Source organism: Chelonoidis abingdonii, chromosome 17 (genome assembly GCF_003597395.2).
Source record: "Chelonoidis abingdonii isolate Lonesome George chromosome 17, CheloAbing_2.0, whole genome shotgun sequence".
Lineage (NCBI taxonomy): Eukaryota > Metazoa > Chordata > Testudines > Testudinidae > Chelonoidis > Chelonoidis abingdonii.
The window spans coordinates 16222622-16241055 of NC_133785.1; the positions used below are offsets into that span (position 1 = coordinate 16222622).

General features: G+C 48.2%; 1 protein-coding gene across 1 annotated transcript in view; it reads right to left on the bottom strand.

The window, feature by feature from the left end:
- Positions 1-18434, bottom strand: part of DENND6A (DENN domain containing 6A) — a 65633-nt gene that overhangs the window by 20029 nt on the left and 27170 nt on the right. The window contains 3 exon segments of the mRNA XM_032801379.2: positions 4991-5085; positions 17817-17912; positions 18083-18205. Coding sequence (XP_032657270.1) covers positions 4991-5085; positions 17817-17912; positions 18083-18205 — 314 coding nt within the window.

Here is an 18434-nt window from a genome sequence, read left to right on the forward strand (position 1 = left end):
GTTCTAAGGTGAAGGAGGTACTCAAGGATAAGTGGGAGTGGAACAGCCATTGGAGAAGTACCCCACTTGCCTGCCCACCTGGAGAACCAGGACCACTTTGCTAGGTAGGCTCGGTGCATGGATGGCTTCCTACTTTCTAGGAGGACACTCCTGACCCCTTCAGAACATCTTGCCTCCTCCGCATCTAGCCATTGAGTAGCCATGCTGTCAAATGGAGGGCAGCTAGGTTGGGGTGGAGGAGGCGGCCCTGGTCCTGGGAGAATAGATCTGGGTGGAGCGGTAATGGCCACGGAAGGGCCATCAGCAAGCCCAGGAGGGTCTGTACCAATGTTGCCGGGACCAGACTGGAGCGATCAGAATGAAGTGTGCCTTGTCCGTTTTTACTTTCTCCAGGACCTTGCTGATGAGGGGAAATGGGGGAAAGGTATAAAGGAGTTGACACGACCATGACAGGAAGAAGGCATCTGAGATCGTGTTCCTCCCCACCCCACCCCACCCCGGAACAGAACATGGGGTAATGGAGGTTCTGTTGGGTCGCAAACAGGTCTACTTGAGGAGTGCCCCAGGCTCGGAAGAGCTCGTGGAGTGACCTCTGAGTGGAGTGACCACTCGTGTTGGGAGGAGAAAACCCTGCTCAAGCGATCGGCCTGTGTGTTGTTGACGCTTGGCAGGTGGAAAGCCTTCAGGGAGATGTTGTGAGCTATACAGAATTCCCAGAGGAGTTGATGTAAAACATCGCAGCAGTGTTGTCCGTGAGAACTCTGACCACTTTTCCATGTAGCTGTGAGCTGAACACCACACAGGCTAAGCATATCGCCCTGAGTTCCCTGACGTTTATGTGAAGGGACAGCACCACAGCTGACCACATTCCTTGGGTCTGTGAGTCCCCTATGTGGGCCCCCCAGCCCAAGTCTGACCTGTTGGACACTAGGTCTTGTGACGGGGTTGGGCCCCGGAAGGGAATTCCCTGGAGCACATTGGCCAGGCAGGACCATCACTGTAGCATGGTGATCATGGGTGCCGGAACCGATAGGACCTTGTCCAGTTTGTCCTGGGCCTGGGAGAACTCTGAGGCCAGCCAGAGTTAGAAGGGCCTCATCCGAAGCCTGGCGTGGCGGATCACATATGTGCACACCGCCATGTGGCCTATGAACCGCAGGCATGTTCTGGCCGTGATGATGCGGAACTCCGTGACTGAGGCTATGAGCCCCTTCAGGGTCTGGAACCTGCCCAGGGAAAGGGAGGCTGTGGCCTTGGAGGCATCCAGGAGAGTGCCTATGAATTCTATGTGCTGCACTGGAACAAGTGTCAACTTGGCCTCATTCACTAAGAGGCCTAGGTTGGCACACATAGCCAAGAGCAGGTCCACGTGGTTCTGTACCTGGGGCCACAAGCTGCCCTTCAGTAGCCAGTTGTCGAGGTAGGGAAATATCTGTACCCCTCGGCATCTGAGGCAGGCCGCTACTACCGCCACACACTTTGTGAACACCCTGGGTACGGTGGACAGGCCAAATGGGAGGACAGTAAATTGGTAGTGGTCCTGTCCCACTAGGAAACGGAGGAAGCCTCTGTGGCCCTTGAATATATGGACATGGAAGTATGCGTCCTGAAGGTCCAGGGCCGTATACCAATCGCCAGGGTCCAGAGAGGGTATGATACATGCCAAAGAGACCATGCGGAACCTGCATTTCGCCATGAACTGATTGAGGTCTCACAAACCTAGGATAAGCCTGAGCCCGCCTTTTGCCTTGGGGATCAGGAACTAAAGGGAGTAAAACCCTTTCCCCCGGAACTCCCAAGGAACCTTCTCCACAGCTCCCAAGCTAAGGAGCCGACCCACTTCCTGCTGTAGCAGGGGTAGATGTGACAGGTCCCCGCTGCCATCCAAGGGAGTGCGGTGGGAGTGGGAGGGTGGGGATGAGACAAATTGTAATGTGTACACCTGGGAAATGGTGTTGAGGACCCATTGGTCTGACATTATTCGGGACCATTCCACAAGGAACGCAGACAAGCGGTTGCTGAAGGCAAACTTTATTGGTAGGAGGGTCCTCTTGGGGGCCACCCGGGTACCCTCCTGCAACCAGTCAAAACCGTCTCTTGCCCTAGTTCTTGCCAGTGGAGGGCCCAGGCTGCTGGGCAGAGCAAGACTGCCTCTGAGGTTACCTCTTTTGGGTTTTGGACCTCTTGTAGGCAGGTTCATATCTCAGCTGGGGTGCCGGGACGGAGGTTTGTGGCTTAGGTCTTCCCTTGGGCGGAATGTAGAGCCTGAGGGTTTGAAGGATAGTACGTGCGTCCTTCATGCCATCGAGCCTCATGTCTGTTTGTTCTGCAAACAGGTCCCTGCCATCAAAGGAAAGATCCTGCATCACAGATTGCACCTCTGCGGAGAGTCCTGACAGAAGAAGCCATGACGTCCTGCGCATAGACATGGCTGAGGCCATGGACCAAGCAGCTGTGTTGGCTGCATCCGATGCCACCTGCAGAGCAGCCTTTGTGGCGGCGGTGCTCTCCTCCACCAGCACCTTAAAATCCTTCCTTTCGTGCTTTGGAAGGAAGGGCACAAATTCTGGCAGCGACCTCCACAAGTTAAACTCATAGCGACTGAGGGGGGCCTGGTGGTTGGCAACCCAGAGCTGGAAGCTGGCTGATGAATAAAGCTTCCTGCCAAATGAGTCCAGTCTTTTAGAGTCTTTATTTTTAGGTATGGGTCCTGGTTGACCCTGTCTTTCTCTATGATTGATGGACTCTACTACTAGGGAGCTGGGGGCTGGGTGGGCACGAAATATTTGTGCTCTGCCTTTTTCGATATCGGAACAAGGGAGGCCGGCGTTTGCCAGAGGGCACTGGAGATGTTAGCCACCGCTTCGTGCAGCAGGAGGGCCATTCTGCCCGGTACCAAAGATGAGAGCATGTTGAACAGCGAGTCTGAGGGACCCTCCATCTCCTCAGCTTGGAGTTGGAGACTGGATGCTACTCGCTTCAGTAGCTCCTGATGAGCCCTGAAGTCCTCTTGTGGTGTGGAGTAGTGTGGGGTTGCAATCTTATCATCCGGTGCGGGGAAAGGGGCCGGTACGGGGCTCTGCATGTCGACCGGTGCCACGGGATCCACCCCTTGGTCAGACTCCTCGTGCAGTGCCAAGGAACCATGACCTGCTGATCTATCTCTCAGAGGTCTGGATAGTGTGGCTGAGGGAGCCTCTGATGCCCTTGCTATCAACCGAGGGCCTGGCTGGGCGTGCATGGGGAGCCAGGGGGTCCACTGGCACCACTGGCCTTGCCATGGGGGCCCTTACCATTGACTCTGCTGTGGCACCGGCAGCACCAGCTGGTCGGGTTGGCCTGGCTGGGTCGTAGGAGGCCATATGTGGGTCGAGATCAGGGTTACCAATGACCTATCGGTACCGTGGGAACAGTAGGAGCTGTGGTACCGGGACTGTAAGTGGCGTCAGGAGTGGGAGCGCCGACGGGACCTGAAGCGTCTGCAGGACCGTGATCATGAACGGTGCTGCTCTGCTGCGCCGACAGAGGATGGTCGTATCAAGGAGACTTGCCAAGAGACTGTAATTACCCGCACCGCTGGTGCCGGGGGTTTAGGCAGTCTTTTCTTCTTTATTCTCTGTCAGGGCAATGTAGAATTCCTCGCCGTAGGGAATGTCTTCTGGCGTGGACGGAACTTATAAGCCCTCGACCACAGTGCGTACCGGGAGACTGTCAGGAACCGGATTCGAACAGGCCCTCGTGGGACCTGGGAACATCGGTCCAGCCGACGCGCCAGTGCCCGGCATGTGTCCTTGCCAGGCGATGGCGGCCTGAGACAGGCTCTCTGTCTGCGGCTGCAGTTGCACGGGAGCAGTAGGTAGAGGGACTCGACCACCGGCAGCGTGCAGGGAGCAGTCAGGCACTGATCGACGGCCCTTGTTTGGACGGATCAACGTGTGACGTTGTCGGTCCGCGGACGGACGTTTGGTGCCGCGGTGTAATCACTTAGATGAGCTCTCTGGCTGCGCTGCAGTTTGGCACGGAACAGCAGGAGCAGGAAGCCTCAACCCCGGCGCGATGCTGGGGAGCAGGCAGGCCTGGATTCGACGGCCCTGCGGGACTTGGAATCAACGGTGCCAAGCGTCATCAGTGCCCTCTGCGGTTGTATGGTGCCAGGCGATCCGACCTTAAGAGCGTCTCTGATGCGGTGGCAGTTGCATAAGAAGACAGCAAGGAGCAGGGAGCTCAACCACAGCGGCGCCGGGGAGGCTGTCGGGCACTGGCAGGAGGAGTCGTGGGCTTCCTCGACCTGAGAGAGAGGGAGCGGTGCCGAGTCAACTTTGGTGCCGGCAATGGCCGGTGCCGGCGGGGTCCGGTGCTGAGGAGGTGCTTCTGTCCGCCGAGTGGCCAGCGCTCGGTGCAGAAGGTGGAGGATAAATGAAAGTGCTGCTCCATGTTGTTCTCAGCTTAAAAGCCTTGCAAATGGGGCACTTAGCTGTGAAATGCGATCCCCCGAGGCACCGTAAACAGGAGTCGTGTGGATCTCCTGTCAGCAATGGCCTGTGGCAGGCCAAGCACGGTTAAAGAACCGCTGAGCCAGGCATGGGCTCCGGCACCAGTTGCAGGGAAGGGGCTACTCCCCAAACCCCGCTAATTATTACTAAACTAATTATGCTAGTAAAGAAAAAACACATAAGTATATAAATATATAAATATATATATATAAAAGGATTATAACTATATAATTATATACACGAAAACTATGAGTAGCTAGGGAAGTGGAGGTCAGCTAAGCCGCGCTCCACTGTTCCAACGACCGACACGGGCGGTAAGAAGGAACTGAACGGCGGCTGGGTCGGCAGGGGTATGTATCTGGCGCCACAGCAGCGCCACTCCAGGGGACGCCCAGCTGACCCACCGAGTGTTGCTAGGGTAAAAATCTTCCGACAAATGAAAAGTCAATATTTTTTACACTTTGAAGCAGAGTTCTGTAGTAGAGCTTATGTTTTACCTGGAAGTTTAATCTCTCCTATTCGGACAATGTGTGGCCAGTGCTGGAGTGTTTTAGCGAAAAAAGGGTTTGTCACTCCTAAAATGACAGAAGGCCTAGAAAAAGAACAGAAATTCTTCAATCAAAAGAGCAAAAGTTTTTGTCACTGAAATTGAGATATCAAATATTATTCTAACTTAAACTTCTTCTTAAGAGTTAGAAATGAATACCAACACAAAGAAATAATTAACCATATGAAAAACTTATTTTTTTAAACAGCATTTCCCAAAGTCTCAGTTTTCAGAGGATTGCAGAACAGATACATCATAGGCTATGTATACACTAGGGATGCAATTTCCCTGCAAGCATACACACACTCAAGCTAGCACAAGTACATGTACGCAAGCATGGGAGTCACCCCCACCATTTTATAGTGTAGATGTAGGATAATTATGAAATTAAAGCATTAAAGTTAGCTAAAATTTGGTTAAGGAAATATATGTGTGTTGTAAAGAAAGGCCCAGACTAGCAAGTAGAAGGAAGGCCTTGAAAATAATGAGAGTAGAGGAACGGAGGATGTGGTTCAAATCATTAATGAAATAAGGGGAAATTTCTAAAAAGAAGGCCTCTGACTGATACAGGTGACTGCAGATTGTTTTAAACCAAAACAGAGAATCTGTCTGAAAATGAGCCAACATGGCTCTTCCCCAACCCACACCCCAATTTTAAAGCCTTTGTGAACCCAGATGCAATGGGAAAACTATTGAACAGCATAAAGAAGCCAAGCAGAGGCTTTAGGACAGAGGTCCCCAAAGTGTGGGGTGCACCCCCGTAGGGAAGCATGGAGGGACTGCCACCCAGCCCCTCCCCGCCCCCAGCTCTGCTCCAGTCCTACCCCCAGCCATATCCCCAGCTCCTCCGGTCCCCTCACCAGGCCCTGTCCCCAGCCTCGGCATGACTCCACACCTGGCTGAGGGCCCAGCATGCTCCCACCATGGCCCAGCTGCAACTCCACTCTGGGCCCTGCGCCAGCCCCCAGCCTCAGCCACTGGCTGTGGCTCCATTCCCAAACTGGGGCTGAGACTGGGGGCAAGGCTAAGAGTGGAAGTTCACCTGGCTGCGGGCCCAGCTCCCACCACTGCCTGGCTGTGACTCCACTCCCATCCCAATCTTGGCCCCTGTCTGCAGTCCTGCTCCCAGCCTGGGAGGTGGGGGGAGGGCATGGACAGGGGTAAGTGGGGGGTGTGACTCTCAAAAGGTTGAGGACTGCTGCCCTAGAAAGAAAGGAGATCGTAAATCTTATCTGGATTATGACTGGAAATAAGAGTAAAGAATCTCAAATTGGTTATTAACCACTTGTTAATTACTTGTTAAGTCACTTGTTTGTTAAAGCACATAGAACGTAAACTCTTAAAGGGTTCGTTCACTGCCTGATCACGTTGGACCTGACCACTACGGATCTAAGCACCCCTGGGTCTAGCCAGTTTGTAAGTATCTTGATCAAATGCTTATAAATGTTTTGTTACTGTTTGGATGTAGTGAACTGCTTATTTAGCTTTTTACGCATATTAAGAGCAATTGTATAAATATCATTTGGCCTTTGGATTTAATAAATGAATTTATGGTTAAATTAGTATTTGGTGATTTCCGACAGCAATATTAATAATTCCAAGAGTAGACATAACCTTATTTAAAGTCTACACTGTAATAAGACAGCACTCCTGCCAAGTCTCATGTTCTACCAATTCTAGCCTAAGTTCTCCTTAGTTGCACTGGTACAACCCTGGAATAACTACCCATATCTATGGAATTTATCTGGATTTACATAGATATAACAGCAATTTGATCTTGTGTGTATCTAAAAACCAAATGGCTTGTCATAAACAGATAGCTAAGGGTTAATGTTTCTTTTACCTGTAAAGGGTTAACAAAGGGAACCAAACACCTGACCAGAGGACCAATCAGGAAACCGGATTTTTGCTTTTTACGCATATTAAGAGCAATTGTATAAATATCATTTGGCCTTTGGATTAATAAATAATTTATGGTTAAATAGTATTTGTGTGATTTCGACAGCAATATTAATATTCCAAGAGTAGACATAACTTACTTTAAAGTCTACACTGTAAATAAGACAGCACTCCTGCAAGTCTCATGTTCTACCAATTCTAGCCTAAGTTCTCCTTAGTTGCACTGGTACAACCCTGGAATAAACTACCCATATCTATGGAATTTATCTGGATTTACATAGATAACAGCAATTTGATCTTGTGTGTATCTAAAAACCAAATGGCTTGTCATAAACAGATAGCTAAGGGTTAATGTTTCTTTTTACCTGTAAAGGGTTAAACAGGGAACCAACACCTGACCAGAGGACCAATCAGGAAACCGGATTTTTAAAAGCTCAGGGAGGGAATGTTTGTGAGTGTGTCCCTTTGTGTGGGTCTTTTGTCTGTCTCTCGGCTATGAGAAGGGATCTTTCTATCTTCAAGCTTCTATCTTCAGTTTCCAAGTTGTGGAGTAACAAAGGTAGAAAAAACAATAGGCTTTTATTGTTTCTTTGTATTTACATGTGTGTAGTTGCTGGGAATGTTTTAAATTGGATATCTTTTAATAAGGCTGTTTATCATATTTTCTTTAAGTAATTGACCTGTATTGTCAACCTGATACAGAGACTATGTTTATGTGTTTTTCTTTCTTTTTATAAAGCTTTCTTTTTAAGACCTGTTTGAGTTTCTCTGGTAGGCTAAGGAACGAAGGGAAGGAAATTCTCTGTGTGTTAGAAACTAACAGGGTGAATCTGTGCAGCCGGAGGGTGGATCTGAACAGCCTCAGGGGAAGAAGGAGGGGGGAGGGGAGAGATACTTAATCTCTCGGTGCTTGTGTTTCAAGGACTTGAAGCTGTATCTTCGAGGGGAAGCCTGGGAGGGGGTAAAGAGGAGGTTATTTCCCTTTGTTGTAAGACTCAGGGCATCTGGGTCTTGGGGGCCCCCCAGGGAACGTTTTGGGGAGACCTGAGGGAGTCAGGCCTTGGAAATTCCTGGTTGGCGGCAGCGGTATCAGATCTAAGCTAATAATTAAGCTTAGAGGGTTCATGCTAGCTTCTCATTTTATGAACGCTAAGGTTCAAATCTGAGTAGGAAGCTACGACATGACTACTTCAAGGTTTTACTATGACAAGCAGTTGTTATTTTAAAGCTTGTGTCAGTCCATGTCCTTTCTCAAATGATCTATTGCTCCTCCAGATGACCAGGAGTTTAAGAGGGGAGAAACTTATTAGATCATCTAGTCTATTTCCCTGCTGATGCATGATTGTTTGCTATTAGAAAACACTGTGCTTTCTAAAATTAGACTGAAGAAGCCCCAGGTGTTAGGAGACCATTTCATAATTCAGTGTATTTCACTATTAATAATTTTTTCCTTTTTTGTTTGCACTGTTGTTGTAGCCATGTTGGTCCCAGTTTATAAGAGAGACAAGATTAGTGAGGTAATATCTTTTATCAGACCAACACTTGTTGGTGAAAGAGATGTTTTCAAGCTTCTTCTTCAGAGTTCTTCTTCAGGTCTGGTAAAGGTAATTGGAGTATCACAATTAAAAACAATATGGAACAGACTGTTAAGCATAAGGAATTAAAGTGGGCAACTGACTACTGCAATTGTAGGGCAAAGGTGGGTTAGTCGGTTACAGATTATTGCAGTGAAACAAAACAAGTGGCTCTATGAAGTCCATTATTTTCATTGTTTAGCCAAGTTATGAATTTAAGCTCCCAGGCTTGTCTTTTGAAAGTGTTTGTGCAGATTCCTTTGAGGACTGAGAGATCAGATGTGGAGTAATCGTTTTGTGATAGGGTATTTTTGTCTTTTTCAAATGAACTCACACAGAAAAATGGTAAGACAAAAACACGCTATCACTTTTTTGACCCTGGGTGCTGAAGTACTGCATGGAAACTGTATTGTCAGAATTCACCATCTTTAGAACAAGGGACTCAGAAATAAAGGCCTTTTCCAGTCTCTAAATTTTTTAATGAAGAAAACCAGAAGAATGCACTTCTCTCTCTTGTGTACATGAACAGATAATATTTTTAAACATGAGTCACTAAAGTTTAGACAAACACTACTTTGGATTCCATGTGACTAATTATTCAGTTTGCAGTTTATTTGCTAAAAATAAATGGACCACAAATCTAGTATCCAAATTTGGATGCTTTCCATTATTGTGTTTTCTGAGAAGGATTTTTTTTTTTTTTTTTTACCACCCTCTCCATTGTTCCACACATCGAGCCACGTCACATGGTGTGGCAACCCTCAGAACCTGGACACAGGACCCCACCCCTGCAGGCCGCACACAAGAGTACAGGTAGAGCAGCATTAACAAAATTACCTTTCCCATATCTTAAGCCTTTCAAATAAGTCCACTATTAGTTTAGAATATGGAAACAACTATGCTGAAAATCGGACTGACATTGCAGTCAAGATAGAATCCTGATTTCTTCTTTTTGCTAAGCTACTCGCAACACATATTGGGAGACTCATATCAAATTTACGATCAACTCAACTACAATTCTTTCAGCATCTGTGTCTACAGTAATCTACTGGCAGAGCCATGGATCCTCTAGATTTTTCCGTATGTTAGTGCGGTAGTGACTTAAGATTGTCGTTTTAAATAGAATTGGCGAATCTGAGATGGAGTTTCAGGATTCAAATTTCCATCCTATATTGAGATCATCTTTATCTGCAACTTCTATATTCCTGCTTGACTTAGCCACACTGCAAACCACACGCCTTCCAGGGTTGATTCATTACAAGCACAATTTTACTACAGCCATGAACCTACCACCTCGTTGGTTCTGCACATTATCCTACACTTATATGCAATAAATTTGAAACATCTCACAAAGTATAGGCAGCGAGATCTTGCGCGCCTGGAGGACGAACTATGATATGCCACCGTGCCACTACATGCTAGTTTCCCACAGTTGAAACACTTATAGTCTATGATCTTTGCGCAAGACAGATTTATTATCACGTTATGCACGAGCGCCGGAGCGTATTAGATATTTAATCCAGACCACAATTGCCTTGTAGTTCCATATCTTACTGTAATGTTTGAATAGACGCTATGTGGGACAGTGTTCAAAAGCCTGTTACTCCAACAGAGGATATTAGTCCAATCATGTAACTAGCTGTTCTCTCCCGTTCTCCAGTAGGACCGACCGTAACCTCTGATCAAAGAAGGAAATTCAAGTGGTTTGGCATGATTTGTTGTCTTGACAAAGTCCGTCGTTGGGTATTGTTCTCTCATACTTATTATTCTACGGCCTTCAACAAATTGATTGTTTAAGTCATTTGTTTCTTACATCTTTCTAAGGCCTGACAGTCGTCAACTTTCCCCAAATGGACCGAGTGTCCACAATGATTCTTCTCCTTGTGCTTCGCCACTTTCCAGTTTTCTAACTTGAACTTAATAGGGAGTCACTACCTCGAAGCGACTGATGATTTGCCTCCGAGTGGATTACACTCCGCAGAAACTCCTCACTTATGAACCTGGGACCCCGAAGAATCTTTTTATCTAACCAGATCGGTTATCATTCCGGTCCACCTTTATTACCTGCGTCTGTAACGTTGTTGAAAGACAGATCATACATTATTATGATGTTAGATCACAGAAAGGAATATAGTTTGTCTTACTGCAGCTCAAGTACTCATCTAGACAAAGGTGGCAAATTATTCATCGAAGTGCTCTTTCCACGCTAATTGTAATACATCTATCCTCTAATTATTGATAGTACAATTCTTCATCTTGTAACCATGTTCTTTTCCTATTATCCTGACGAGAACGATGCTTCTTCTGCGCGACAGGTGTCTTAATTCTTGGATATTATTGTGGCACGGTACTGTTGGGTTAAAACCGTACTACTGATCCTACAATTCAACCTTAATCTCTCTGATTAGAAGAATGAGCGGATTCACAGAAGCTAACAGTAACTCACGCTGGAGAAAATTTAGAGGAAAAAATCCACGAAACGAGGAAGAAAAATATAAAGAACAAAATTTTACTAAGTAATAAACAGCCAGGCCTGATTTTTTTCAGTTTCACTTTCTTAACAATATATAAATGAATAAAGAATTGTGGTAACTTGTTCTCAATGTTTAGAAATATCTGGTTTGAGTGGGCCCAAGAAAAGAACAAAGGACACCAAACACCTCCTGTTTATTACCTGGCAACGAGCCAGCAGCACCATCGATATCCAGTGCCCATTCTGCGCTTTCCCTCTCTCAGATGGAAAACAGCGCATCCACCTGGCTTCTCTACTCAGTTGGGTTGCCACAAATTTCAGTGGGCTTGAGTCGAGATGTCACTGCCCTGCACCACGCACAATAATACCAACTTGACTTTCTTGCATGAGGTCTCGATCGGAGCAGATAGAGATATATGCAGCCACACTAGCAGACAAGTGAGCTTACTCTTAGGCCAGATGACAACAGAAGTCGCTTATGATATTGTCCTTGTGGCAAGGAAATGAACATCACGAACAATCGGATGCAACAAAACAAAAAACACACTATCTAACCTTGAGACCAAATGTGCGAGCTAGTATAGCTACTACATGAACAAAAATAAACCACAAATTGAAAAAAAAGGAAATCTCTGTTCTCTCGGTCTGTGCGTGACTATCTCTCGGATGGTACTTAGCAGGGTAGAGGCTGTCACGTCTCTTTATAAGCTTATAAACGAGCCCCTTTCTGAATAACATTGTACACGCCACATTTGAGAGTATTATAGTAATTTCCAAGTGGAAACAGGGTCCGTCCTTCATAAGAAACTAATGGAGCAGTCTCAGTAGGAAACGGATACGACCAATTATGCGCATCAAGGTTCATGCCAGGGAACATGATCGTGATTACTAGTCCTTCCCCTCCCTCGCATGGAACTCTATTGCCTTTCCTTCTTCCTTTCCATTCCTATTAAATCCAGCACAGCTAAAATTATCACTTAAAGCACCATTGTCATTTTGTCAATCAGTAGCTTATCTAGCGTCACACGTGCCTTAGCTTAAGGACTCCGATATTCAAGATATGCTTCTCCTACGTCTTGTCGAGATCGGTCATTTACATTCGACTTCAACTCTTGAGTCAACACTTCGCCACAGTTCCATGACACCCATCGAGCGAATTACTTCACACCGGCGGAAGGAAAGGTAACTGCGCAGAGCGGGGTCGGTGTCTCCTCTCCGTCTCGCATCGAAGGTATATTATTTACCGTTAATTCAGGCCGCCATGTGGCCCAAGAGTGTCAGGCAAGTACGCATGGAGGTTAGAGGTGCTGCCTGCAGCCTGTGGATGATGGCTGTCAAAGCCTGGAAACGCGAAGGGAAGAACGGCTCTGGCTATGGTGAGTCTTAGAACTGCGCCGATAAACTCTATCCGTCTGAGTAGGGGATCCTTAGAGTGGACTTCTCGGCGTTGAGCATCAGCCTAGACTCGAGAAAAGGCGGCTGATCATGCGGACGTGCGCGAGGACACGGTCCTCTGAGGGTCCTCGGATAAGCCAGTCTCGAGGTAAGGGGAACACATGCACACGACTGCGACGAAGAAAGGCGACGACTACAGCCATGCATTTGGTAAACACTCTCCGGGCCGTCGAGAATGCCGAACGAGAGGACCGTGAATTGACAGTGCAGCCGCCGACAACGAAGCGAAGGAACCTCCGATGGGCGGGAAGATGGCTATATGGAAATAAGTTGTCCTGGCATATTGAGGCGGTGTACCAGTCTCCGGGATCCCAGGAATGGAATAATGGTCCCCAAGAAAACCATGCGGAACTTCAACTTGACCAGGTATTTTTGAGCCTCACTAGGTCGAGGATGGGTCTGAGACCTCCCTTGGCCTTGGGGATTCAGAAAAGTAACGGAGTAAAATCCCTTGCCTTTCTCGTTCTCTGGGAAACTCCTCTATGGCCCCTTTGTCGAGGAGCGTTCGCACCTCCTGGAGCGAGGATCTGCTCGTGAGAGGGGTCCCCTGAAGAGGGACGAGGAGGGGGAAGGGGAGGATGGGTACGAAGCAAACTGTAGTGGTATCCAAGCCGCAGCGTGCGGAGCAGGACCCAGCCGGTCTGAAGTAAGCTGGCACCACGCCGGGAGGAAGAATGAAAGAACGGTTGAGAGAAGGGAGGAGATGGATCCGTGGAAGGACTGGCTACAGCGCCCTTGGGCGCACCTTCAAAAAATGAAAGGCTTCGCCGGTAGGAAGGCTTGGAGGGACCTTGGCTCTGGCCCCCTGGTTACCCGATTGTCTGCGCTGCCGTTTCTGTTTCGCCGCCTGGCAAACTCCTGGCTTTGCCCCTGGGTTGGGGGTAAGGTCTGTGCTGCTTGCTGAGGCCTGAATGGTCTACGCTGGGTAACCGGCGTATGCATCCTTAGGGCACACATAATGACCCTATTATATCTTTGAGGCTTTGCAGCCGAGGGTCAGTCTTGTCCGAAAAACAGGCCCTGGCCCTCAAAACGGAAGGTTCCTGGCATGGTATATTGGAGTTCGGCGGAAGGCCAGAGACCTGAAGCCACGAGATGCGGCGCATAGTGACTCCGGAGGCCCAGAGTTTCTGGCGGGGCCGAGTCCTGCATGCGTCCAAAGCCACTGTTAGGGAAGTGCGTGCCCGACCTTTTTCCCCCTCGTCAGCGAGAGCGGAGAACTCCTGACGAACGTCTTGTGGGAGGAGCTCCTTAAATTTATCAGCCGCCGCCAGGTGTTGTACGAGTAGCGGCTGAGCAGAGCTTGCTGTTGTTGGAGACCCGCAGCTGCAGGGCTCCTGCGGAATAGACTTGTGGCCAAGCAGGTCCATTACGTCTCGCCTCCTTAGACTTGGGGGCCGGAAGCTTTGTTGTCCATGGGTGTTCCCCTCTCATTTCACAGATTGAACGACGAGCGGGAACACGGGGGCGGGTGGACATATAAGTACTCATAGCCCTTCGAAAGCGGACCATGTATTTTACGCCCACCACTCCGAGCAGGCGGGGGGAACGGAAGTCAGTGACTGCCGAGATGTGGTGGCGCTTGGCTTTGGATGGTCTTATGAAGGGCAGGGGCGACACGAAGTGGGCGCTGTCCGCCGAAGTATGCCAGACCGGGTCCTTGATCTCGGAGACTTTCCTCAGCCTGGAATGTTCATATTTTTGCACCACGCGCCTGAGGCGATCCTGGTGTGCCCTGAAGGTCCAGTGGGGGGGACTGGTGGATGTCGTCCTCAGCCACCCGCGCATCTGGGTGAGAGAACGATGCCGGAGAGACGCTGGCAGGAGGGGTATGAATCTGGTGGTGGCTCTGACTGGAGCACTGCTTCTGAGACATCTTAGCGGGAGCCTCAGCATTCCGGAGGATGGGACGACCGCTACCTTCCGTAGGGGATGGAGGAGGGCATGAAGAAGTAGCCTCCGGAGCCCTGTGCTCTGAGACAGACGATCGTGGGGGAATTTGCTGAGGGCCTGGGCTTGATGAATCCGCCCAAGGGGGTCCAGAAGCCCCCAACTGCTGCTGTGACCATATATGCTCCTGCTGACCCTCGGAAAAGAGGGCGGCAGGTCTTTCAGCTTTTAGGTACACACTTGTCCGCCCGGAAGAGACAGAGCCTTGGCGAGAGGGCCATCGGTGGAGCCGAGCAGGGAGTGGTACGGGTCCACCGCGTTGCAGACGGCGAAGACACCTCCTCGCTGGCCAGAGATCGGTGCCGTGAGCCATACCGGCCGCCGCGATCGGACCGGGACTGCCACCAGTCGGGTGCCGGAGCGAGTCGACCAGGCATCTGGACTGTCTAGATGGGCGGGAACGACTCCATCGAGTCCGGGCGTAGGTAACAGTGGCTGGAGCAGACGGCTGCTGGAGTATGTAACGACGGCGAAGACTGATCTGCGCTGCGAGTATGACCGGTGCCTGTCGTGGAGAGCGGTGCCGGGACCTGCGAAGAAGTGGCGCCGTCGAGCGAGACCTCCCTCAGGACTCGAGATCGGTTGGCCGGGATTCTTTGATCGTGTTGCTGAGGGCCAGAGAGTCCCAGGGACGGCAGCTCGCATCGGTGTAGGCTTACCTTTTGATTTGTAGAACCCGCACGGCCGGGTGCCGGGGAGTTGGGGCAGCACAGGCTCCGTTAAAGGCTGATGAGGTCCCCTGGCTGACGAGAAGGTCCCCCCCCTCGGGCCCCCCCGTTGGGAAATTGGGGAAAAAAACCCAATCCAAAAGCCTTTTCTTTACCCCCCAGAAAAATTTCCCTTTTGGGGGGGGCCCCGGGGAGCTGGGCGGGAATCGGAGTCGACGGATCCCGCCGGGCCCAGGAGTCGACGAAGTCCCTGGCAGCGGCCAACACGGCCGGCGTCGGCTTGCTCCTTTCCGGGGCTGTTTTAGGCCGGGGTAGAGAACATTGAGGGCCTCTTCCAGTGAGTCCCCGGTGCTGGAGAAAGGCGGTGCCGCTGGCGTTTTTGGCGGCGCTGGGACGAGATCCGGGTTGCCGGAGCCGAAGCGGCACTCGGTGCGAGGACGCAGTGGTTAAGTGCCGCTTCACATCAGGAGCGCCTTTGCAGGCGCTGGTCTCTGCTCCTTTCTTGGTCCTCGGGCTGAAGGCCTTGCAAATGCGGCGCTTCACGGAGATGTGCGAATTCCCCACGCACTTCAAGCAGGCGTCGTGAGGGATCGCTGGTGGGCATCGGCTTTTATACAAGCCCGAGGCACCGGGTTTGAACCCCGGCGAACAGGCATGGGCGGCGCGGGGAGAGGGCTAGTGCCCCGAACGCCGCTAACTATATACACTAGAACCCACTAAAACTACAAACTATACTATACTAAGTGAACTATAATTAAACCACTAAAACTAGAACGTTAGAACGCTATGAACGGAAGAGAAGGCTCAGGGGAACGTGGAGGAACACAGCTATGCCGCGCTCCACAGTTCCAACGACCGACACGCGTAAGAAGGAATGAGGAAGCGGGCGGGCCAGCAGGGGTATATATATACCCGCCATGGCGCCATGGCGGTGTCACTCTAGGTGGCGACCTGCCGGCCCACTGGAGTTGCTAGGGTAAAAGTTTTCCGACGAACGTGCACGCGCGGCACGTACACCTACTGGAATGGATATGAGCAATCACTCGAAGAAGAAGGAATTTTCCTCCAGGGCAGATTGGCAGAAGCCCTGGGGGTTTTTCGCCTTCCTCTGCAGCATGGGGCATAGGTCACTTGCTGGAAGATTCTCTGCATCCTGAAGTCCTTAAACCATGATTTGAGGACTTCAATGGCTCAGACACAGGTTTGATACAGGGTGGGTGAGATTCTGTGGCCTGCATTGCGCAGGTCAGACTAGATGATCATAATGGTCCCTTCTGACCTAAAAGTCTATGATTCTATGATCTGGTTACCAACATTTGAATATGGATCTGAAGTGCCACAATTTGGTCTAAGAGCAATTATGAAAATACAATATTTCAAATCATATTTCCCAAATACTAAAATCCACAAATATGACTGATACATTCACACAGGTTCACGGAGGAAAGCACAAACTTTTTCTTAAATTTTGTCTACACATGGAAATTTAATGGAATAGCTGTTGTGAAATAAGCTATTATAGTATACAATAGGTATTCCAGGATAGACCCTTGTATGGATGCTCTATTCCAAAATTAATAATTTTATGCAGTAATTATTTTGGAATAAAGCGACTTATTTCAGAATATACCATCTCCATGAGGAACTATTCTGGAATAACTATTAAAGAATAATTTCTTCTGCCGTAGCTATTCTGATCAGTTTCCCTATGCAGACAAGCCCTTACTGAAGGGCAAAGCATCTTTTCTCATTCAGGATTCAACCCTTTCACCAAATCAGGTACACAGACGTCCCACTGACTTCAAGTATGATTCTAAATATGAGAAGACTAACATTATACCACAGGTTTCAGCTCTTCTTTTTCTCTTAAATGGCAGGATTAACCACAATTAAAATAGAATCATATAAACAACGGGATGGAAGGGACCTTGAGAGACAGGATCAAGTATACCTAAACCATCCCTGACAGGCATTTGCCCAGCCTATTCTTAAAAACCTCCAATGATGAGGATTCCACAACCTCCCTTGGAAGCCTATTCCAGAACTTAACTACCCTTATAGTTATAAAGTTTTTCCTAATATCTAATCTAAATCTCTCTTGCTGCAGACTAAGCCCATTTTCTCTTGTCCTTCCTTCAATGGCCATGAAGAACAATTGATCACCACCCTCTTTTTAACAGCCCTTAACATACCTGAATACTACTCAGGTCCCCCCTCAGTTGTCTTTTCTCAAGACTAAGCAAGCTCAGCTTTGTTTTATGTTTTTAACTCTTCTTCACAGGTTATGTTTTCTAAACCCTTTGTCATATTCCTTGGTCTCCTTAGGACTCTCTCCAATCTGTCCTCATCTTTCTTAGAGAGCAGGGAGTAAAACTGAACAAAATACTTCAGCTCAGGCCTCACCACTACAGAGCTGAGTGGAACAAATACTCCCGTTAATAAACCCAGAAGGATATTTGCCTTTTTCACAACTGCATCAAATTGTTGACTCATATTCAATTTGTGATCCAACATAACTGCCAGATCAATTTCAGCAGTACTACTGCCTAGCGAGTTTATTCCCCATTTTGTATAAAATAGTTAACTATAGCCTACTGTGTCACAACACCAAAAAGAAGGGGTTTTCTTTCCAAAATGTCCAGAACCGAAGTCTCAAAAAATTAGATTTATTCTTTTTCAGTTTTCACTTCAAGCCACTGTTATGGTGCAAGAATGACCTGATCATAAACTTTTACACCTGTAATCAATCTTACTTACGGGGCCTGTGTACGAGTGGTATATTCTTTGAATTCACTGTCATGTATAGTGAAGTAGGGCCTAAAATCACTGCAGTACTTCAAAGGTGAAATACAACTGTGGAACAGAAACACAGAAGGTTAAATTAAGTAAATACATAAAAATACATTATTTCACTTCAAGAGACACTAATAAATGTTAAATTTCTAGGAGCTCCATTAGATGCTATTCAATATTCTTCTTAGATCAACAGAACTTGAACTGTATGGATGCTCTATCATATTTACCTAACAAGTGCCAGAACAGTATCTGAAGATTCAGAAGGTGATGGTGCCATAACAACAACTGGTTCTCCTAACAACACTAGTTCCCAAAGCATCTGAATGTGAAAGAATACTGGACAGAAACATCTGCAAACAGATTTATAGAAAGAGCATATAAACATTTTCAATATATTTATCACCAGAATGAATACAAATTTCACTTAAAAGGACAAAACTAGATAAAGGACATTTAAAAACTATAGTAAACATTTTACCTGCTTTTCAAGTTATTAGAACAGTTTTCCCATAAATAAATATTCAGTTATACAGACCTTGCTACTTATTGTAGTTACTTTTAACCAGTGATAGATGTACT